The sequence below is a fragment of the Barbus barbus genome (genome assembly GCF_936440315.1).
Source record: "Barbus barbus genome assembly, chromosome: 1".
NCBI classification, from domain to species: Eukaryota; Metazoa; Chordata; class Actinopteri; order Cypriniformes; family Cyprinidae; genus Barbus; species Barbus barbus.
Genome location: NC_136729.1, coordinates 5,596,126 through 5,620,202, shown reverse-complemented (window position 1 = coordinate 5,620,202; position 24,077 = coordinate 5,596,126). Strand labels below are relative to the sequence as shown.

General features: G+C 38.2%; 3 protein-coding genes across 7 annotated transcripts; 2 read left to right on the top strand and 1 right to left on the bottom strand.

The window, feature by feature from the left end:
* LOC306874653 (fatty-acid amide hydrolase 2-B) lies at nucleotides 1–7,290 on the top strand (the record flags this gene model as incomplete). Its single annotated transcript, XM_079424837.1, has 11 exons — nucleotides 1–183; nucleotides 1,235–1,317; nucleotides 1,407–1,543; nucleotides 2,034–2,243; nucleotides 2,433–2,552; nucleotides 4,168–4,303; nucleotides 4,387–4,504; nucleotides 4,631–4,750; nucleotides 4,872–4,980; nucleotides 5,455–5,643; nucleotides 5,865–7,290. The coding sequence occupies 11 exons, from the start codon at nucleotides 1–3 to the stop codon at nucleotides 6,038–6,040; spliced, it is 1,581 nt and encodes a 526-aa protein (XP_079280963.1). The 3' UTR covers nucleotides 6,041–7,290.
* LOC306874626 (negative elongation factor A-like) lies at nucleotides 6,924–16,300 on the bottom strand. Of its 3 annotated transcripts, none has more exons than XM_079424774.1 (11): nucleotides 16,078–16,300; nucleotides 14,627–15,933; nucleotides 13,774–13,935; nucleotides 13,536–13,625; nucleotides 12,673–12,800; nucleotides 12,394–12,463; nucleotides 9,284–9,372; nucleotides 9,081–9,192; nucleotides 8,610–8,920; nucleotides 8,142–8,241; nucleotides 6,924–8,038 (listed from the first exon to the last, which is right to left on the bottom strand). In XM_079424774.1, the coding sequence occupies exons 2-11, from the start codon at nucleotides 14,796–14,798 to the stop codon at nucleotides 7,854–7,856; spliced, it is 1,419 nt and encodes a 472-aa protein (XP_079280900.1). In that variant the 5' UTR covers nucleotides 14,799–15,933; nucleotides 16,078–16,300; the 3' UTR covers nucleotides 6,924–7,853. The 3 variants fall into 3 exon arrangements, with proteins under 3 accessions (XP_079280900.1, XP_079280899.1, XP_079280898.1); XM_079424773.1 differs by having other exon boundaries at nucleotides 14,627–14,798; nucleotides 16,078–16,298; XM_079424772.1 differs by having other exon boundaries at nucleotides 14,627–14,798; nucleotides 16,015–16,294.
* On the top strand, nucleotides 15,848–21,119 carry LOC306874643 (NELL2-interacting cell ontogeny regulator 1-like). 3 transcript variants are annotated; one of them, XM_079424807.1, is made up of 4 exons: nucleotides 15,848–16,412; nucleotides 19,274–19,404; nucleotides 19,608–19,696; nucleotides 20,133–20,913. In XM_079424807.1, the coding sequence occupies exons 1-4, from the start codon at nucleotides 16,306–16,308 to the stop codon at nucleotides 20,202–20,204; spliced, it is 399 nt and encodes a 132-aa protein (XP_079280933.1). In that variant the 5' UTR covers nucleotides 15,848–16,305; the 3' UTR covers nucleotides 20,205–20,913. The 3 variants fall into 3 exon arrangements, with proteins under 3 accessions (XP_079280933.1, XP_079280934.1, XP_079280935.1); XM_079424808.1 differs by lacking the exon at nucleotides 15,848–16,412 and adding an exon at nucleotides 18,844–19,007 and having other exon boundaries at nucleotides 20,133–20,996; XM_079424809.1 differs by lacking the exon at nucleotides 15,848–16,412 and adding an exon at nucleotides 18,936–19,119 and having other exon boundaries at nucleotides 20,133–21,119.
* The last annotated feature ends 2,958 nt before the right edge of the window (nucleotides 21,120–24,077 follow it).

Genomic DNA, 24,077 nt, shown 5'->3' with positions numbered 1-24,077 from the left:
ATGGCTTTGACGATCGGAGAGCGTGTGCAGCGCTTCCTGCTGGTCCTCGTACCCAGGCTGTTCCTGGCTCTCTTTAGGCTGGTCTCACCTGGCACAAAGCGACCAAAACATCTCCCTCCAATCAGAAACCCACTGCTTACTCTTTCTGCAGTGCAACTGGCTGAGAAGATACGCAGAAGAGAGGTTTGAGCTTTTATGATCATATGGGTGTTATGTCATTGTGAATGAGACTGATTGAGTTTGTTTTGGGTGCTGGCCTGGATTTATAGTGGAATAATAAATTAAAGATAACCAATGCATCATATCTTATAAAGAGTACCCTGTGTGTTTTATGCTTAGGTTTCTTTTTGCACATTTAAATAAAAGCTGTTTCACAAATAACTCACTGGTTCTATTATGCCAGGCATCAATGGCTATAGTGTGCACTGCAAGAATGACAGGTCAGCACCACGCTGAAATTAAACTTGTTGCTGTAACAGTGTCTCTATTCCAAAGGTTTAAATGAAGCCCACTTTATGGCATATATTTATTGAATGGACTTAAGCAGTCTTAGGTTATCTTGTCAACTTTATCATGGATAATTGTCACAAAGGGCTCTGAAGTCCAAATGATCGGGCAAAATAAATGTAAATCATGGCTTAATGCCCTAAACCTTACGTAGCTCCTACATGGGGAGAAAATATACATCACACTGTGCTTTTTCAGAATTTTCTGCTTACTAAATAACAAATGTAAAAATATTATTATTAAATATATTTAAATTTCCTTTGTTTCAGTGATGCCATATGAAAAACCATTTTGGGTTCCCCAAAGAACCCTTCAGAAGACAGTTCTTAAAATAATTATATTGCATAATCTAAATATAATTTGTTTCCATCATAAAGAACCTTTTGTGGAATGGAAATGTTCTATGTTAAAGGTTTTTTATGGAACCAAAGATGCCCACAAGGAACTATTTTCATGAGATATGAAACACACGAGAACATATTTAGTAAAAAAAATTTAGTATCCAACGCCAGTGATAAAATTTTAGACTACAGGCAGGGCAAAATATATTAGACACAATGTTTACTGGGCTTTTGATAAAGTAAGTGCTTAGAAGTCCTAAACAACATCACTACACTTACAGATTCACCACTGCAAACTGAACTAGACTAAAAGAACCAGTAATTCTGTGTTTTTGCCATGGCCTTTTGTAATACTGAATATTAATCAATTTGATTTGTAAGTTTAGGTTACTAGTGTGGAGGTTGTGCAGGCCTACATTGACAGGATACAGGAGGTGAACCCACTGCTCAATGCTTTGGTCAAAGACAGGTGAGCACTTGCTTTAGTGAGTTATAACAATGTTTATGCATGACTGTACAGGACATTTCACTATAAGTGTACCCTGTCCTCTCTTTCAGGTTCTCATCTGCCATTCAGGAGGCCGCTCGTGCGGATAAACTAGTGGAGGAGGAGAATGGAGGAGTGGAAGCTCTGAGGAACCGATTTCCTCTGCTGGGAGTTCCTCTGTCTGTCAAAGAGTCATTCGCTCTACAGGGTACACTTGCCATAATGCTCTCTGCCTTGCATGTATCAGTATCACCCTAAAGAGGTTTATTTTGAGATTCATTCCTGCTTATCATATGACTGTTCACTAAAAACATGGACATAAAACATTTATTTGAATGGTTATAATGTTGCCTGATTATTCTAGAATATAATCTCACCTATATAGATAATATGTCAAACTAAAAAAATTAACATCCACATATTTATGTATTTCTTTATTGTAATAATTATTTATATGAATAGCTCTGTATAATGTATAATCAGTCTGACATTGTCGCAAGAATCCTTATATATTGCCTAAAATCTGTTTTACAAAGACTGTGACATTCAATTTTATTAGTAAATGCTGCTTGTTGATCCAGGATGGATACAATTTTTACCACACTCCTCTACTGCTCACTCATAGAGAAAAGCTTCATCATTATAGAACTGAAAAGGATACTAGAAATTATATTGATTTATGTTATCTGCGGCCACAGGTATGCCCAATTCTGGTGGGTTGAAATCCCGCAGTAAAGTACTCGCTAGTGTGGATGCTCCTCCTGTGGCTCTGTTGAAGAGAGCTGGAGCAATTCCTCTGGGTGTCACCAACACTAGTGAGCTTTGCATGTGGATGGAGTCCAACAACCACCTCTATGGGATCACCAGTAACCCCTATGACCTCGAGAGGATGTGTGGAGGAAGCTCAGGTCTTGCTAAAAAAATTGCTTTTTACAAACCTTATATAAATTGGCTGTACAAAAATTCTGCTGCATCAGTCACTGTTTCAATGATTTCCATGATTTCGCACTGATGTTCAAGGTTTACAACGACATGTTGAAAGGTTGACAAAACCTAAACTATATTACTGTAATAAACACCAATTCTTTCTCTGGTAGGTGGAGAGGGAAGCATCATCAGTGGTGGTGCATCTGTGATAGGCATCGGCTCTGACATTGGAGGAAGTATCCGCATGCCATGTTTTTTCAATGGAATATTCGGCCATAAACCTTCAAAAGGCATGCGTTTTGCTGAAGGAACAATTAGAAAAAAACACAATAATCTTTCTGTTAATAGGGAAAAAATCTGTATATACAGTCGTGGTCAGAATTATTGGCACCCTTGGTAAATATGATCAAAGAAGGCTGTGAAAATGAATCTGCATTGTTAATCCTTTTGATCTTTTATTTAAAAATTCACAAAAATCTAACCTTTCATTGGATAATAAGAATTTAAAATGGGAGGAAATATCATTATGAAATAAAAGTTTTTGTCTAATATTGGCTAAAATTAACGGCACCCTTTTTGTTCAAAACATTTTGAAACCTCCATTTGCCAGTTTAACAGCTGTAAATTTTCTCCTATCATGCCTGATGAGGTTAGAGAACACCTGACAAGAGATCAGAGACCATTCCTTCATCCAGAATCTCTCCAGACCCTTTAGATTCACAGCTCCATGTTGATGCTTCTTCTCTTCAGTTCACCTCACTCATTTTCTACAGGGTTCAGGTACCCATTTTTGTGTTGTTGGTGTTTGGATTATTGTACGTTGGAAGATCCAAACATGGCCCATAATAAGATTTCTAACAGAGTCAGTCACTTGTTGATTTTTTTATCTGTTGGTATTTGATAGAATCCATGATGCCATGTGTCTGAACAAGATGTCCAGGACCTCCAGCATAACTATAGGCCCACAACATTAAAAATACAGCAGTATATTTCATTGTACACATGGGGTACTTTTTATCCCTGTGTTCACCAACTCCATCTTGAGTGTTTGCTGCTAAAAAGCTCATTTTTTAGTTTCATCTGACCATAGAAGCCAGTCCCATTTGAAGTTCCAGTCGTGTCTGATAACTGAATATGCTGGAGTTTGTTTTTGGATGAGTGAGGAGAATTTTTCTTGAAACCCTCCCAAACAACATGTGGTGATGTAGGTGCTGTTTGACAATTTTTTAAAAGGTTTTCTGACCCCAAAACTCAACCTTTTTCTGCAATTCTCCAGCTGTGATCCTTGAAGAGTCTTTGGCCACTCAAATTCTCCTCCTCACCGTGCATTAGGACGATATAGACACACGTCCTCTTCCAGGCAGTTTCATAACATTTTCTGTTGATTGGAAATTCTTAATTATTGCCCTGATGGTGGAAATGGGAATTTTCACTGCTCTAGCTCTTTTCTTAAAGCCACTTCACTAATTTGTGAAGCTCAATTATCTTTTACTGCACATCAGAAATGTATTCTTTGGTTTTTCTCATTGTGATGGATGATTAAGGGAATTTGGACTTCGTTTTCATTCCTATTTATATTTGAAACAGGAAGGCATGGCTGGAAAATTTCATATTCATAATCCCCCTGGAGTGCTCAAAAATGTAAATATGAATGGGAATACACTTCAGAGATAGTTTACTCATAAGAATTTGTAGGGGTGCTAATAATTGTGTCCAACGTGTATTTGAGAAAAATATTTATTTCATGAGATTTTCCCCCATTTTCAATTGTTTTAGTTCAATGAAAGGTTAGATTTTTGTGATGCAGGTGTATTTTCAGAAACTTCTTTTATCATATTTTCCAAGGGTGCCAACAATTCTGACCACGACTGTATCATAAAGAGAGTGAGTTTTATTTCCTTTCAGATGTGGTGTCAAATGACGGTCAGTTTCCTTCATGCACTGGTCTCCAAAATGACTACTTGGGTTCTGGTCCAATATGTCGCTACGCTGAAGACCTGCTTCCTCTTCTGAAGATTATGGCTGGACCCACTGCAGACAAGTACATCTGGCAAATATATAAATTAGATAACACAAATATAATTTTCTACAAGTCAGTTCTGACACCAAGTATATATTTTCTAGGCTTTCTCTCTCAGAAGAGGTGGATCTGAAAAAGTTACGTTTCTTCACTGTAGTAGATGATGGTGGATCTCCACTGACATCTCCAGTAGATAATCAGCTCATTCAAGCTCAGAAAAGGGTGAGAAAAACATATAATACATGCACAATATAAATAAGCATGAATGCTTCTGTAATCAGTTGTATTGCTGAATATACGCAAAGCACTTTATTTGAAAAGTTCATTTTTTGTTGTTTCTGATCACAGGTGGCTGCACGCTTAGAGGCAGATCTGGGAGTTACGGTTAAGGAAATTAGTTTTCCTCAACTCAAATACTCTTTTCAGATCTGGGACACATTCTTGGCTCTACCTGACAAAGACGGCAAGGTGTGGTAGGCCTACCTGAAGTTGCCATGACATTCAGTTTATTAAAGATTGTTACAAAAGGTTGTAGCAACCACAAATGCTTATAACAACAACAACAAAAGTGTGTTTGTATTTATTCCAGCCTGCACAGCCGTTTGTTGAGCTAATGGCAGATGGAGGCTCTGTGTGGCCTTTTTGGGAGCTGATAAAGAGGATTTTTGGAAGATCTGAACACACTGTGGCTGCTATTGGTAAACTCAAACCAGTATTATTTTAGTATTTCAGTGAGATACTACTATAGTTTTTATTAGTATTTTGAATTAGCTTTTATTTTTATATTTCCAGTATTTAACTTAATTTTAAAGATTGTCATTTTTATTAATTTGTTGTTTTGTACAGTTTATTTTAAATTAATTTTAGGTTTTAGTTAATTTAGTGCATTAAGTTAAAACTAAATATAAATATGAAATTCTAAAAATAATTTATTTACTCCATTTCACGTAATATTTTATTTCAAGCAACTAACATGTTTTTATGGTTTTAGTTCTAATTTAATAATTCTGACTGATGTATATATTTTACAGTGTTTGGGAAACAGTCTTGGTTTCTCAGAGTTATTGGGATAATTAGGTTTTGTTCTGTTCTTGTCCTTAAAATGTCTTTTAAACGAACAAACTGGAGGAGACTTAATGCTGGACATGTTTTTCTCTTGTGGCTGATTTCAGGTTTGGCTCTGATGGAGAGTTCTCACAGCTCTAAGCCATCTCAGTTCATCCTGAAACAAAAGGAAGAACTGCAGAAAGAGATGGAGGATCTGCTGGGGACAGATGGAGTGCTGCTGCACCCCTCTCATCCTCTACTCGCACCCAAACACCACCATCCCCTTTTTACTCCATTCAACATCGGTTACACAGGTAACAATTGCTTAAGCAGTTGTTTTCAAGGTTTTGCAATGAGAAGACACTAAATATATCAGGAGCCATTATAAGAGTGGTCAAACAGGAATAGACTTTTAATAGATGTTTAAGTTTAAAATCAGTATAGTTCCAGCAAAGGCTAATCAATAACAAAAGTGTGTAATAGTAGTATATGGAGCAAAGAAAACAAGTTTGAAAACTATTTCACCCATTTCTAGGGATCCTGAACATCTTAGGCCTGCCGGTGACCCAGTGTCCACTGGGTTTGAGTAAGGAGCGATTGCCTTTGGGCGTTCAGGTGGTGGCTGGGAAGCTTCAAGACCATCTGCCTTTGGCTGTGGCGCTGTACCTGGAGAAGACTTTTGGAGGCTGGGTCGATCCTGGAGTGGCTTAAGCACTGAAGACAATGGAGGAAAAGTTGGAACTAGGCATGATATACAATGTACATAGACAATCTCAACCAACACTGCTTCACCCAGCTGATTTCAAGGGATAGTTACTGAAAAATTCAGTCATCATGTACACACTCTTATATTTTTCCAAACCTGTAGTACTTTCTACTGTGAAACACAAAAGAATATATTTTGAAGAATGCTGGTAAACTGTTTTGGTGCCCATTGAATGGACAAAATCTGTACTCAAAATATCTTCTATGTTCCACAGAAGAAAGTAAGCCATAGTTATTTGGATTGACATGAGGAGTAAATGATGGCAGAAATTGTTTTTGGGTGAACTATCTCTTGGCTAAAAAGCTATGGCCTTTTTTAGTCAGTCTCTAGACAGGACTTGCAAAATAGCATAATCATTTTAGCAGATCTATACAAGCAGATTATCCCCCGGTTTCACAGACAAGGCGTAAACCTAGTCCTAGACTAAAATACAAGTCTGAGCTGTTTCAACTGAAAGAAACTTGCACTGACTGATCTTAAAATATATCAGTGCCTTTGTTTTGTCTCAAGATGCACAGCAGTAATGTTTTTTTCTAAACATGTTTATAAAAATTGCTTAAATGTCCTAATTGATCTATGATCTAATCCTGGCTTAGTCTAAGCCCCATCTGTGAAACCAGGCCTATGTTATTATTTTTGAGAAAAATGCTTAAGGACTTTTTTAACTAGTCATTTGCATCCTACCTGATTTCAACCAAACGAAAATGAAACTGTGTAGCAGATGTGCTAAATGTTGTCTTTAAGGTATTCTTGTATTGTAAGGTGTTCTTGTAAGACCCTGTCATTAGGAGTAGTCAAAGTGAGACGGCAGAACACATTTTTACTCAATTCAAAAAATACATAGCTATTTATTGCTATTGCATATTGAATGTAACAAAACTGTCTTTAGAAAAACTGTTTTGTACCAAAGATTACTAGTTTCAGAATTTATACATCACCACCCATGTCATTAACATCTGTTCAAAATTTGTGTCTCAGACTTTTGCACTGATAAAATGTGAAAATAGCAACACCTAAAAGGTTGTTAGAAAGGCAGTGATTCAGTTGTGGTTGTGCAGTGCAATATAAATCAACATTATTTACACTAAAGCTTCAGCAAATGACTCGTTCAAAACTGGACACGTTTTCATTTATTTCCTCCTTTTAAAAAAATAAGGTTCTTGAAGAGTACTAAACAGAAAATAACCTGTTTTACACTTTGTTTATTGTTTTCATTTCTTTCTTTTTTTTCTTCCGCCCAAGGAGGAACTTGAAAACATTTTAAACATTCAGTGTGACAACACATGGACACTGTAATAGTATGTTTGTACCATTTTAAGATCTCTTAATAACGTGTGAATCAAACGTAGGTTAAGACACAAACTAACAAGCCCCGCCTCAATGTCGCTTCATTTCTCAGACACTTAAGAAATCTGAAATGGGCCTAAAAATGAGAGACGATACAAACATTAACAAAAAGATAAAGAAAACAGCTGTCTTATAAGAGGTCTCTGTCTTTGGCAACACAGGAACAGAGATAGGACATGAGGTCAACCAAACAGGAAGTCCTTTTCAACTGTCTGAAACCAACATCCAGAGATTCACTAGCGCATATTCCCAATACACCTCAGAATTTGGCCCGTAAATATGTACAGCGCATGTACATAAAATTTGTATTTTAAAGCACTCCTCAGGTGGTGTTGAAGAGGGATGTGTGAATGTAAACATATGTATGTAAACGCGCTGAGCAAGTGTGTGTGTTCGTTAACCCGGTCCTCCTCAGGAGACATTGGTTATGGGCTTGTACTTCTTGAGGCGGGTCCATTGCCCAGTAGAGTAGTTCATCTCAAACACTGTGTCCACCAGCATGGTGGTGCTGCCGGTTCCGTCCGCTTTAGGCAGTACTTCTGTGTGCTCACTCAGTTTGATCTGAATGATGTCACCCTGCTCTGGACAGGGGTTTTCTGTTGGGAAGAAGGGACAGACAAACATTAGAAGGGTCATTTAGAAAATAGAGGAACAGTAAGTAAAAAAAAAAAAGTTCAGATAAAATCTAACCCATAATACCTCGAGATCCTGCCATGAAGCCAAGGATGAGGGCTTTTTCGGGCCGTGTAACTTTGTTTGCAGTCTTGAACATTTCCTGTGCAGCATACATCTGTTCTCTCTGTGCGGAACCAAACATGCAAGATAAAAATTAAACTTCATAGACTGTACACTTTCATTCCAAAGTTTGAGGTTAGTATGACTAAAATGAATACTTCTATTCAGCAAGGATGCATTAAATTGATCATAAGTGACACTAAAGACATTAACAACAAATTAATTCTATATAAAAAAAATGCTGTTCTTTTGAACTTTCAAAAAATCTGTGAAAAAAGTTAAAAAAATTACAATTAAACTTCTACAATTCTATGACTTTCTCAAAACATCTATTAATTACATTTCTGAATAAAACCATTGTCTAGTAACATTTAAAGCAGAACAGTCCAGTAAAATATCATTATCACATCCATGAATCAGAGAGGTTTTTACCGTGAGCGACAGGTTCTTTTTCGGTTGGGTTTGTGGGGGTGCTGGCGTGGGTGCAGGCTGGGCTGCAGTGGTGGGCGGCTGCGTGGGCATGTCTGGCTGTGCTGCTGTGGCGGCGGGGGGCGGGGCATTGTTGGTGGGCGTGCTGGTTGGCGTGGTGGGTGAGGTGGGGGCCGTGGGACTGGCAGTGCTGGCATTATACATGGGCGGCCGCTGTTTAAACTGGCCGGGTAATGAAGAAGCGGCGGCACTAGGGGCGGTCGACTCCTCTGACTGCCGGTTTGTAGTTTCACGCCCTGAACCACCAGCATTTGCTAAATATGAAGGCAAAAAATTAGGGTTGAGAAGACTTTGAGCTCACATTTAGCTTGGCTTCCTGTTAATATGTGATTATCTGTTGTGTCTTATTAACACACTTTCTACTGTAGATAATTTCTTTGCATTCATCCCATCCTGCATCTGTCAATGGCTCACCTGGCTGTATTTCTGAGCTGGGAATATAAGACGAGGAAGGAACCATGCTGGGGGTGGCGGGAAGGTAACTGGTTGACGGCAGGGCGCTCTCGTTGTTTAGCGCCCCAAGTTTCTGTTTAAAAGAGCAGAGAAACCCATTTGTGTTCTGTTCTGACTTGCATTTAAAGCATTCATCATATGGCTAAAAAGATTTCCAAAACTACCTGTGTGGACACCAGGCCTGCTGCATAGTCTGGTGTTGCGTTCTCCACCACCGCCTCTTCTTTGGCTGCCTTCTCTCCAGCTTCTGTGTCTGAACAAGACCAAAAAAAAAAACATAACTAAAATGTACAGCACAGAGGAGTGTGGGCTGGTCTTTAAGTCAGTTCAGAGGTGCAGGGTCTATACACAGTGCACAGTATAAATGAGTACACCACCTCTGAATACATATAAAAGATGTATTTTCTTAATGATCACTAATATTATTCATGGAGAGATGGTAAAATTGAAATGTATTCAAAATATACTTAATAAAAACAACAAAATATATGGCAGAATTTTCTGTAAAATAAGTAAATTAGCCGATTTTGTTTAAATGAAGGATTACAGAAATGAGTACACCCTAGATTTAATTCACCAAATGTATAATATTCTAGCACTCAGTATGTCCTCCAGAACTTTAAGTATAGTGCTCTGACCCTTCTTGGTACTGAGTGTACAAGTTCATGACAAATTGTTTAACTCCTGGACGACGACCTCCTTAAATGCTCTGGTCTTTAATAGGGAGCTTTGCTCAGCTCGTCTCTACAAAACCCCCCACAGCTGCTCAAGAGCGTTAAGATTGAGTGAAATACATGTCCACTGAAGGATTTTCACCTTGGGAGAATAAATATCTTCATTCTCATGCTGAAAAAAATGCCCAATAATGCAGGGAATGATGGGAGGGTAGCATCTTCTGTTTCAAGTTTTTGTATTCCATCACAGTAGCGTGTGAATTAGGGCTGCCACTAACGACTATTTTTATTTCGATTAATCTATCGACTAATTTATCGCTTAATCTAAACTATTAATTTCCCACAAAAAAAAATAAAAATCAACAATTTTACTTAAGAATATTTTATTAAACCAAATGAAATCCAAATTTCTATGAAATGCTTTTTTTTAAAGCAAAAGTAAAGTGCAACAGAGTGAAAGAAGCAAGTCCAAAACACTGAAATCAAAGCTATATAGTGTAAGAATGACAACATTTTCTTTTTAAAAAGAATTTGGTAAAGATAAAACTGTAAAACTCATTTAATTAGACAGGCTTTTTGATTAATAAAATTTTATTCAACCATTAAAACAGTGTATGGAAAATGAAAATGAATTGGGAAATAAAACGGATTTCATAGGGCCCTATAATTATAATAAATTTTTTAGTGGTAATAAAAATAGATGTACGTGAACAATAGCTTTTAAAATGACTTAAAATACATATATAATAGCAATGATGCAATAATAATTAGTTCAAATAAAGTATCAAAAGCAAGAAATCATATGGTTTTATTGAACAAAACTGTTAAAATACATAATGTATTCTAAACAATAGAGCTAATGTAGATTACGCATTACAACAAAAGCCTGCAGGAGGCACCAACGGCCTGATGATTGTTTTTACACATTACTGTGCCATCTAATCCTTGATTAATATTGACCAAGCACCATTTAATTCAAATATCCACTTAATCTTTAATATTTGGCCATTTCTTTAAGACAGAAATGCTACAGCCGCTGTAATTAAATGAATATGTGGACATCACACAAGATCAACACAAAGGAAGATATTTTGAAGAAAGTTTGAAACCAGGCTGTTTTAGGGCACCATTGACTTCCATAGTAAGGAAAAAAAATACTATGGAAGTCAATGGTGCCCCAGAACTGCTCTGTTTCCCACATTCTTCAGAATATCTTCCTTTGTGTTCAGCAGAACAAAGACATTCAAACAGGTTTGGAGCTACTTGAAGGTGAGTAAATGATGACACAATTTTCATTTTTGGGTGAACTGTCCCTTTAAGATACACACATGTAAATAATTAAAGCACATATACTGCGTTTGAACTGCATCGCATATTTGTTTAATTAAATCGTAGCGTTTGTGAATTCACAATTACGCTTAATTATGATTTTTAAATGGGTTTAATATATCATGCAGCCTTGGAAAACAGTCTAATTTCGTCCGTGAAGTCCGCCACTTCCGGTTTTTGGCTGGTTAGTCAAGCAAAATGAAGTCGATGATTTTGAAAAATCAACGAATCGCTACAGCCCTAGTGTGAATTCATGACAGTGTTGATAAAGCACAACTCCCTCACACCTTCAGCACTCATACATCAGTATAGAAGAGATTTACTACCATTGAACGCCACTGTGGGTACCAAGCACTTCTCACTGTACTCCTCCTCTAGCAACACCAGAACATTTTAGATGCTTTTGAATCCGAAATGATTGACTTGGTCTCTTGAGACCAGAAGATGGATTCCCAGAAGTCTCTATTTTGTAAATATGGGCCTTGGAAGAGGTTAAATGAGTTTATTTTGCTTTGGCTACAGTAGGTAATTCTAGTGGTGACAACCATGCATGTCACTTCTGCAGGCTGTGTCATACTCTGTGAGATAAAGTGTCACTTTTTTCAGTTTTTGCCGGCTCAGAGACACTTGCATGTTATTTCTCCTGCTCTTTTTCTAGCAAACATTCACTCATTACTAAATAAAAACTTAAAGTGAAGACCTGATTATTTCAGGAGCCTTGTCACCAGTGCAATGTTTTTGAATGTCGGTGCTACTTCTGCTATATTTTCACACTTAAAACAATAATTTGGTATTCCTCTTGTAACATTTTCCTCTTTTATGCTAAGAAATAATTCACCTGGCAGTTCTCTCCCAAGTGGTTCCACTGCTGCCAGCATTATTTATGAGTATGATTCAGTGTGCTATATAACACTTTTAATTGTCAGGAAACTTTAAAAGTTTTGGTTCAATATACTTACCTGTTGATCAAAAATAGCCATAAACCTATACACTTTTTTTTTTTTAAATTTTTATAGTTTTATTTAGTAATTTTCAGGAGGGTGTACTCAATTTTGCAACATTTTATCACTTTGATAAGAAAATCTTATTTTGCTGAATAATTTTGACATTCTTCTTTGGTAGTTGACCAAGCATGCTTGTTGGAGCATTATATCTCCAAAGAACCCTAACATGTCATCGAAGTAAAGAGTAATTGCTGAATTTGTTAAGTTTTAGAGGGGGTGTACTCATTTATGCTGTGCACTGTAACTAAACAATGTTCTTAAACTTACCCAAAGTCTTTCTTCTCCTCTTAGCTTCTCTGCCAGCTCCTACCATATCCAACTCGGATATATCCAACAACTGCAAGAAAACACACAATCACATAACCTGACAATATAAAGCAGAGAGATGACATCCATACTAAGAGGGTAAAATTCCATTCAAGATTTATAAATCCATGCCTGACCTGTGACAACTATTTGCTCTTAACCATTTAGTAAAGGGTATAACCTATTATATATACCCATGTTCTTTAGTGATTTCATAACTGGTCATAGCCGGACAGTTACCTTGACTCCCCGTTCCTTGCGCAGGGGTGTGCGGGCAGGGGCGATAGGGGTTCTGTTACTGGGAGGGCTGAACATGCTTGGGGTGGTAGGGCTGCGGAATGGTGCTTTGGGAATGCCCTTCAGAGGCGCTGAAAGACGACAGACGATCATTATTAGAAATCTTGTGTGTTTTGAACACTACTGTTCAAAAGTTTGGGGTCAGTAAGTTTCTTATGCTCACCAAGGCTGCATTTATTTATCAAAAAACACAGTATTATTCTAAAATATTTTTATAATTTAAAATAGTTGTTAAAATATGTTTGATTTTATTATATTTTAAAATGTAAGTTGGCAAAACTGAATATTCAGCAGACATTACTCCAGTCATATGATCCAGAAATCATTCTAATGTGCCAAAGTAATATTTTGTATTATTATCAGTGTTAAAAACAGTTGTGCTGATTACTATTTTTGTGGAAACTTTCTTTGATGAATAGAAAGGTCAGTACAACAGAATTTATTTTACATTAGAAATGTCTTTACTGTTCCTTTTCATTAAGGAATTTGTGCTGAATAAAAGTTTGTTTCTTTGAAAAAATAAAAGACCCAAAACTTGTGACCAGTAATGTAAAAAAAAAAAGACTTTACCCAAAGTTAAAAAAAAATACAACTTTTAACCAACTAGTTTTAAGCTATATTAGTGGATGCATTAAGTCATGAAGTCCTCAAAATCATTTTAACTATGGACATCGTCCACTAATGGAAAAAGATATCAAACCTATGACCTAACTTTTGATGTTATTGCTATCTAATGAAATGACATTCATACATTTTTCCCCATCCAAATACTTTTTGGGGCCACTGTGTATACATATAAATCTTACTTGTGGTGTCAATCTTCTTCACTAGACCTCTTCCTTTGGAGTGGAATGGCACTCCTGCGGTTTTCTTTAACTGCTGGGCAGTCTCTGTGGCTTTAAAACAAATATAATGAATAATAGACAGTGATAATAAACATGACAATCATCACACAAACAGTATGGTAATCTCAAGACTTGACAGAATCCACACTGAAAAAGAAAAACAGTTGTTCTGGCACAAAGAATTCATAAACACACTTACATTTCTGAAGCAGCTCAGCTCTGAGCGTAGCACTCTTGGGTTTCCTCTTGAGCTGGAAGTGCTTGATGGGTGGAGTGAGCGGCCCCACCAGCGTAGTCAAAGCACTCTTGTTCAGATACTGACACTCCAGAGGCAACATGGACGACGCTTCACATTCATTTACTGGACAAAGGAGCAAACATCAACAGTACGTCTCAGCAGATCCTCTCTCACAAAAGCGCTTGCAAGTGACAGTTTAGTGAGAATAGTCATCAAAAGCTAAGCTAGCTCTCAAAAGCCAACAAGAATCCAAACAAACAATCCTAGACAATAACTAGAGTCGATTTAGATTTGGTCACTTACATTAATATTGAGTAATAATAATGGGCAATGATCAATAAAAAATATTGCAGATTCACAATTGCTATTGGTAACAAAGCAATTTTGGGAAGCCCTTTGCAGTCAGTTAATAAATAGAGTACACAGTGTTTTTTTAATCCAGGGCAGTAATATAGTGCTCAGAACACTTAACTTAATTTTTAACTAGACACACTGTCTTTACAACATAACACACATGGTGTGGCAAGCAGTGCACCCATCAAAGTCGTCTGACACACATAGGCCTATATACAATGAGCTGTCACCCTAACCAAAATGTGCATCCCCTAATATGTAACCAAAATTGTCAAGGCTGGGGAAATATCTGGACCTAGACAAGAACAAATCTTTTGTGTAGTTGTTTTTTTTTTTTTTTGTTATGTGAAAACATCAGCAACCAGAAGAGCCAAATATTAAACTGGAGGAGGAGGAAAAAAATTAAAATCAACAGCCTTTGACCCTCTTCTAATACCGCAATCATTGATTTCAGACAAACCTTTCTCACGCAGCTCTCCAAGTATGTCCTGCACATTAGGGTTCTGCTCCTCCAGCTCCAGGTTTAGTGAGCCGGTCTCTGGAAATGATTTCAGGATGTCGGCCACCATTAGCACCCACGGCTCAGAGTCTACAGTGGCCAGCTGAATGATCTCTGACAGAGCCTCCTTCATCTGGAATATAAAGGATCAATAGAGACAGAGAATTAGGAATTAATTTAACCTAGTCAATGAATCTGCTACCATTGCACTGGAATTTGCCTCATACTGTAAATCTCTCTTTCCAGCATTGTTTACATTATTGCAATTGTATATTTCCCTCCTTCTTAGTGCCCTGAGACAAAACCCACAGAAAGAATCATGACAGGATTCCAGACTAATTTAGTGAAACAATGGACTATGACAATGTAACACACTTGAAGGAAACCTGAAATAGTTTTTTTAACAATAAATCCAATATTTTTTTTCTTACAATTTAATAAGTTTGCATTTGTTTTTCCGTAAGTTATACGACCCTAAAACGGAAGCTTGCTTTATCACTCCTTGCATTTTATCCATAAAAGCCAATATGTTAGCAAATGATACTCACTAAAACAACAACACAGTCTTTTCTAGTTTAGCTTTAGAAACACTGAAACCATGATTTCCCATTTTTTGTATTTTGTTAGGGAAAAAACACTTTATACAGGCCAAAAACAAAGTTTTGCCCACAACATATATGAAAGTGTTTTTGTTTGAGTAAAGACGGATTTGTTTCTTCAGAAAGTGAAAATCAATCAATCGATACACATACATTTGTTGTTGTTTGTTTTGATAAAATATTTAGATTTTGGACAGCTAATGTTAATAACTACTTATCACCTCATTTGAATACTATTTTATTGTAATATCGTTTTTTTGGCATTACTAATAATGCTTTGGCAATACTGTATGTAAAACAAACATGCACTGCAAAAACAGTTTCCGCGAAAAACGTTACTACTGTATTTGTTTTAAATGGCAGTTGTAGGCTAGTTTATGCAAAGTTACCACAGTTTTACAGTAAGTTGCTATCAATGACTGGACTCGCTGTGGCATTTTGGCGGAAACTAGTTACCTTGGAAGGTTTTCGAAGGGGGGCGTCTAAACACAATATATAAACTCCATTAAAACAACACGGCAATAACACTCCAAAAGTTGACAGCATGTTTACATAAAGGAGGCTAGCGACTTAGCTCAAGCCCAGAGGCAGAAGACAGACAGACAGACAGCAGCCTGAGCTGAGCTCTGCTGGAGACTATGATCCAGACAGCAGCTGCAGGGTCTCCTGCTGGAAGCCATGTTATTACACATGCAACACATACGTGTCAGCAACATATCACACAACTACTGCTAATAAACAACATGCCACCTCAGTAAAGCATGCCAGAGTCGGAAGTGAGGAGAGTTTGTGTGCAGCAGCAGCGAGTCGCACCTCATCCACGGTCCTGCGCGGGAGGTGCAGCATCCCCAGCAAGAGTTTCAGCTTCACCGGAGGCGACAGACTGGAGAAACACAGCCGTATGTTGTCGATGACCGACACGGTGAGTAGAGAAGCGATGCTCGAAGGTGTCCACAGCTCGTCTGTCGATCCCAGTTTGTTGTGGAGCCACAGGCCGGTGTCGCTCTCCCTCATCGACGCCATCTTGGAAAAAGACGAATAATGAGATCGGGCATTTTAACAGGCTACCTAAGAAAACACACACATACACTAATGCGCGCTAGGACCCGTGTGACCACAGCCAGAGAGAAACTTTACAAAAACATATGGTCAGTATGTTATCTGAGTTTTAAATGATTTGTGTATTTTTTTTTTCTATTTATCTCTTTGTTTTTTAAATTTGGTTTTGGCGTTTTGTTTGGCAATGTACGAACACTTGGCTATAATCCCTTGGCAAATGGTTTTTTTTTTTTTTACAGTTGATGATTAATAATAATAATAAAAATGTTATGCTAATCTGTTGTGTGAATTTCTAAAAATTACATTTTCTCCAAATTAGGGCATTTTGCTTTTGTGTCTAATTTAATTGATGAATCTTATTCTGATCTTGATTAGTTTTCATTTTTGTATTAGTAACCATACATTTATGAATGTAAAATTTGGTCAAAAATACTCTTAAGCAAATAGAATACATTGGAATCTTTTTAACAACGAACATACAAGAGCAATAACATAAATTACATCAAAATAAGTATAATAATAAACAAAGACACTTAAAAAATTATAAAATAGGAAAAGCAATAAGAAACTCCCATGTCCATAACAAGTAAAATAGTTACAAATTATAGATTTAATAGTTTTTTTTCACTGCCCATTTACATTTGTGGATGAAGAATTTTCTATATATAATAAGTAAATTCACTATATACCAAATCTTTAAGTCAACAGTATACTCATAAAAAAATAAAACACCCTCTTCTTTGAGTTGAAATTCAAACTTAGTATTTTGTTTAACAAAAAAAAGCCTATCTATCTATCTACAAACCCGATTCCAAAAAAGTTGGGACACTGTACAAATTGTGAATAAAAGCAGAATGCAATGATGTGGAAGTTTCAAATTTCAATATTTTATTCAGAATACAACATAGATGACATATCAAATGTTTAAACTGAGAAAATGTATCATTTTAAGGGAAAAATAAGTTTATTTTAAATTTCATGGCATCAACACATCTCAAAAAAGTTGGGACAAGGCCATGTTTACCACTGTGTGGCATCCCCTCTTCTTTTTATAACAGTCTGCAAACGTCTGGGGACTGAGGAGACAAGTCGCTCAAGTTTAGGAATAGGAATGTTGTCCCATTCTTGTCTAATACAGGCTTCTAGTTGCTCAACTGTCTTAGGTCTTCTTTGTCGCATCTTCCTCTTTATGATGCGCCAAATGTTTTCTATGGGTGAAAGATCTGGACTGCAGGCTGGCCATTTCAGTACCCGGATCCTCCTTCTACGCAGCCATGATGTTGTAATTGATGCCGTATGTGGTCTGGCATTGTCATGTTGGAAAATGCAAGGTCTTCCCTGAAAGAGACAACATCTGGATGGGAGCACATGTTGTTCTAGAACTTGGATATACCTTTCAGCATTGATGGTGCCTTTCCAGATGTGTAAGCTGCCCATGCCACACGCACTCATGCAACCCCATACCATCAGAGATGCAGGCTTCTGAACTGAGTGCTGATAACAACTTGGGTTGTCCTTGTCCTCTTTAGTCCGGATGACATGGCGTCCCAATTTTCCAAAAAGAACTTCAAATTTTGATTCGTCTGACCACAGAACAGTTTTCCACTTTGCCACAGTCCATTTTAAATAAGCCTTGGCCCAGAGAAAACGCCTGCGCTTCTGGATCAAGTTTAGATATGGCTTCTTTTTTGGCCTATAGAGTTTTAGCTGGCAACGGCGAATGGCACGGTGGATTGTGTTCACCGACAATGTTTTCTGGAAGTATTCCTGAGCCCATGTTGTGATTTCCATTACAGTAGCATTCCTGTATGTGATGCAGTGCCGTCTAAGGGCCCGAAGATCACGGGCATCCAGTATGGTTTTTCCGGCCTTGACCCTTACGCACAGAGATTGTTCCAGATTCTCTGAATCTTTGGATGATATTATGCACTGTAGATGATGATAACTTCAAACTCTTTGCAATTTTTCTCTGAGAAACTCCTTTCTGATATTGCTCCACTATTTTTCGCCGCAGCATTGGGGGAATTGGTGATCCTCTTGCCATCTTGACTTCTGAGAGACACTGCCACTCTGAGAGGCTCTTTTTATACCCAATCATGTTGCCAATTGACCTAATAAGATGCAAATTGGTCCTCCAGCTGTTCCTTATATGTACATTTAACTTTTCCGGCCTCTTATTGCTACCTGTCCCAACTTTTTTGGAATGTGTAGCTCTCATGAAATCCAAAATGAGCCAATATTTGGCATGACATTTCAAAATGTCTCACTTTCAACATTTGATATGTTATCTATATTCTACTGTGAATAAAATATAAGTTTATGAGATTTGTAAATTATTGCATTCCTTTTTTATTCGTAATTTGTACAGTGTCCCAACTTTTTTGGAATCGGGTTTGTATATATCTGTCACTGCACTGTTCTCAAGTAGTAATATAAATCAAAACATACATTAATTACTACATTCAGAACGAGTAAGGTTGGAAGCCATGTGACCTGCGGTAGCCAATCAGAGAGAAAAACGTTGCCTGGGCGTAAAATATATTTTGGACTCCATCCTACGGTGATCCGCGAAGGACAATAGACCTAAAAAAAAAACGCAATCGACGCTCCTCATCGAAACTGCGTCCTGAATAGGAGGGCGGTGGTTTGACTAACGGTACTACTGTCTTTATCAGAGACTACAGGTAATGCAAATGAGCTCTGTTCCGCTTTAATAATATGTAGTACTTGCGTGGGATCTGTATTTTTGGAGGATATATTTGGAAATGACCATATTTTAGCTGTACAAAGACAAAGGTAAATAAAGCACAAATATGATGCTCGACAGTATCTTATTTGCGCTTTTGTTGGTCTGTCTTTTATAAGGCCTTGTTCTAAAAAGCTACTGTTAAATGATTAAATATTAGCGCATTGCACCTCCTGTATCTGTGTCTGTGTTGTGATTTCGCAGGTTTTGTGTGCACGGTGACAGTATGAGGTCAAGCGGAGCTCTGGCGACGGTGATGCTGCTGGTACTGACCCAGCTCGTCTGTTTCAAACCCGCTCAGGCCGAGGAATCAGGGACGGTCATTCCCGCTGAGAGTAAGACTCTGCATGCTTTTATAGACGTGTGCTCAACAAGAATGTATCATTGCATGTCATTATAAAATGTAGCCCCTGAATAGGCTTTGGTTTTCCTGGAAACTTGCTTAGCAAAGTGATAAGGGTAAAATGCAGTGCTGTTTTAGCAATATTTATATACTATTATAGTTTTTATGAATAGTTTTTACATTTTTGTTCAATAGGCCGGCCATGTGTTGATTGTCATGCCTTCGAGTTCATGCAGAGAGCCTTGCAAGACCTGAAGAAAACAGCTTTCAATTTAGACTCACGGGTAAGATCATGCACCGGGAGACAATTGAGACATAAAGCTAGCCAATGTGGTCTTTTTCAGGCCAAGGGCCCCTTGATGGACTACAACAAATGACTAGTTAGCCATAATTATATATTTATTGTGAATGTTGTAATGTGGGACAGACCGTAAAACATTTAGTTGACGTTCACCCTTTAACTTCAGCTTTTACATTATAACAAGAATTAATTTGAGAGCCAAAAATAATTTTCAGACCCCTTTAGTATCACTGTGGTCCCCCTAGGGGGTCACAGACACCCTACTGAAGACCCCTGCTTTCATGTCCGCTTCTGTAAGGAATCAAGCTGTGGAAAAGGTTCATGTCTAGTCGATCTTGTCAGTGAAACATCTTTCAGAAATTTTAGAGAGAGACACCTGAGGGCTTCACTTTTGCTTTGTTATATCTCACGTGTTTCAGACGGAGAATTTGGTGCTGAGGGCCGAGAGGAGGGCACTGTGTGACTGCATGCCTGCCAGCAGCCTGCGCTAAAAAACCAGCCATGCACTCAGACATAGAAATCTTTATATAACTAAAGGATACTACCTGCTCTCTCAGTCATACACTACTCTTTTACTCTCTCTCAAACATGTTTCCAGTCACATGTTACATGAAGCGTTTTATCTTTCATTGTAATATGTGCATAGAGTATCATAAATACACATTCCCGACTAAAGAAGTCACAACGCAACATTCCACAGTTTAAATGTCAATGTTGAGAGGCACATGCATATTATGGCAGCAGCTAATACATGGAACTTTTCATAAGTGTGTATAAAGAGAAAGGGTAAGTGTTTCTTCTCCTGGCACAATGCACTGCAAAATATACTGCAAACATTACACACATTATTTATCATGATTATTTGCACAATACACTGTTTTTTCAACTGCATTTTATATTTGTGTTCTAGAAATATATGATTAACAGTCACAATAGTCAAGCAGATATTAGATTTATTAAATATCATAATTTAAATGTAGATCTTCAGGCGTTGTCTTAGAGTTTGCTGTAAGAGTATTAGATGATAGATATATGATTAGAAAAGTACCTGCATGTAAAGTGATAGACTAGAATTTTATATGAGATTTATGAAGGAGGAATAAGAAGGGATGGTTTGCTATAGAGATTACAAGTTCGCACCTGTAACAATGTCTTTTTGTGTGTAGAGAAAGTGCATTAAACATATGTGATGTTGTGTTTCATGTTGTAAATAATTTATTTTACAGGTTTTTCTAGACGCTTTGTCTTTTTATCTCAACCCCCATAAAAGTGCAATTAACCATAAAATCGGTGAATATGTGATAACTCTCCAGATTAGCTGGAATCAGCAGCTGCAGCAAACTATCTTAAGTTTTTTTTTTGTACCTGAATTCCCTTACCAGCTTTTAAAAAACTTCAACATCCAGCAGTTTGCAGCTCTATTGCTTGTGGCTTATGAAATGACCAGATGGGGGCGCAAGGATATAAAGGTTCATTATAACTGTCGCAGCAATGCAGCACTTCACGTTGGGGTGTGAAAACACAGCTCTGCAGAGCAAGCAACTTTTAAGGAAAAAATACACAATAACAATAAACTTGGGAATTCAGAGAATGCAACGTCCCCCGCGGTTATAGTGTAAAACTGCAATGTAAAGCCATGCAAACTATTGACAGTGGTGCAGAGAGAGAGAAAAAAAGTACTTGATCTGACGACGGCACACTCTTCATTAAAGGAGGGTAAAAGAAAAGTAGTATAGTTAAGAAAAGTAGAATACTTAATAGAAAAGTAGAATAGTTTTTGAGTAAAAAGTATACAGAGTTTTTTGTAACATATTGAGGTGCAAAAAAAACAAACAAACAGTTGCTCTGAAGAAAAAGTGTACAAAAACAAACATGAGACGCAGAGCACTTGTCACCTGCAATAAATCATTGCATGTTTCAATCAAAGTGAAAAAATATACTTTTGGAAATATCACATTTGAATATAAGTTTTTGAATTTAATAACAAATTGACACAGATTTTGTGTTTTACTTCTATTCTAATGTTGTGTGATCACACACTCGATCAAAGTAATCTGTTTGCATTTATGCATTTAGCAGATGCTTTTATCCAGAGTAACTTAGAAAAGAGGAACTAAACCAAGTTAATCAAAGATCCAATAATATTTGTAATATACAACTCCAGGCTTATTAAACTATAGTTTAGGAAGCAAACTAGACAAGAGAAGATTGATTATCTATTGATCAATCAGGTCAAAATAAACCTGTTTCCGCTTTTATTATGATAGATGAGCTCAGAGTAAAGAAGACAGAAACTGGTCTTGGGTCAGTTATAATCACACTTTAGCTTCACTACTAATGTCCAGCAAATAAGCAACACAATCAACTACTGCTAATTAAAATACCTTAGGAGTCCTAATGAACAGCTTGAGTTAGAAATGCACATGAATGAATTTACATTCCCCCGTGTGCAAACACTAAAGACACGCTTCGTGAACTGTATAGCGCCATCAGTGAACAACAAACAAATAACCCCGACGGCTTTTTCATCATAGCCGGTGACTTCAACCACGCAAACTTAAAGACAGTTTTGCCAAAGTTCTACCAACATGTGAACTTTGCAACAAGGGGAAACAACACACTGGATTTGTTTACACAACAGTAAAGAACTCTTACAAGGCAGTACCCCGCCCCCAACTCGTGTACTCAGACCACATCTCTGTTATGCTAATCCCAGCACTTCTCAAACTCACCAAATCGGTTCAAAAGCAGATCACCGTATGGCCAGACAATGCCACCTCAGCACTGCAGGACTGCTTCCAGGACACAGACTGGAACATGTTTAAAGAGCCAGCCACCTACAACAACCACACAGACCTGCATGAGTACACTGAAACTGACTGCTTACATCAAAAGTGCACTGATGATGAGACAGTCACCAAGACCATCACCACACGTGCAAACCAGAAGCCATGGATGACAGCAGAGGTTCGTGGGCTGCTAAAGATCAGAGATGAAGCATTCAGATCAGGAGATAAAGCAGCCCACAAAACAGCAAGAGCCAATCTGTCCTGTGGCATTAAAAATGCAAAACGGTCATACGCTCAAAAAATCAACAATCACTTCACAGACAGCAGAGACACACAGAGCCTGCGATAAACCATTCAGACCATCACTGACTACAAGGCCCCGCCACAGGCCTGTGATGATGACACATCCCTCCCCGATGCACTCAACCACTTTTATTCACGGTTTGAAATGCAGAATGACACACCTGCACAAAAACTGCCCACACCTCCCAACGACCGGCGCTCTGTCTGTCTCCAGCCGATGTAAGGAAGACCCTATCTAGGATTAACCCACGCAAGGCTGCGGGTCCTGACAACATACCTGTGTTCTGAGAGACTGTGCTGCACAGCTGACAGATGTCCTAACAGATATCTTCAACACCTCGCTGAGCCAGGCAGTCGTCCCCACATGTCTCAAATCCACAACAATCATACCGGTACCAAAGAAATCACCCGTGTCCTGTCTAAATGACTACCGTCCCATAGCACTGACTCCAATCATGATGAAGTGCTTTGAGAGGTTAGTCATGCACAACATCAAAACCAGCCTCCCCAACACACTCGACCCGCTCCAGTTTGCATACCGTCCAAACCGCTCTACGGACGATGCAATTTCCTCCACCCTCCACCTGGCTCTTACCCACCTAGAAAATAAAGACTCCCATGCTAGAATGCTGTTCATTGACTTCAGCTCGGCATTCAACACAATAATCCCACAACAGCTCATAAATAAACTAAGCCTGCTGGGCCTTAATAATTCCCTTTGTAATTATAATTCAGTCCGTGTCGGCCACAACACCCCGAGCACTACCACACTGAGCTCAGGTGCCCCACAAGGCTGTGTGCTTCGTGGGTCAGCCCGCTGCTCTTCACACTGCTGACCCACGAATGCACTGCCAAGTTCAGCTCCAACCACATCATCAAGTTTGCTGATGACACAACAGTGGTAGGTCTCATCAGCAACAACGATGAAACGCACTACAGAGAGGAAGTGGCACAGCTGGCTGAATGGTGTGGCACTAACAATCTGTCCCTCAATGTGGGGAAGACCAAGGAGGTTGTGATGGACTTCAGGAGAAACTCCGTTGACCACCCCCCACTGACCATCGACAGCTCGACTGTGGAGAGAGTCAGCAGCGCTAAATTCCTGGGGGTGCACATCACAGAGGATCTCACCAGGACCACCAACACCATGTCACTCTCCAAAAAGGCACAACAGTGCCTACACTTTCTCCACCCGCTGAAAAGAGCAAGTCTCCCTCCACCCATCCTCACCACATTCTATAGGGGCACCATTGAGAGTGTGCTGACCAGCTG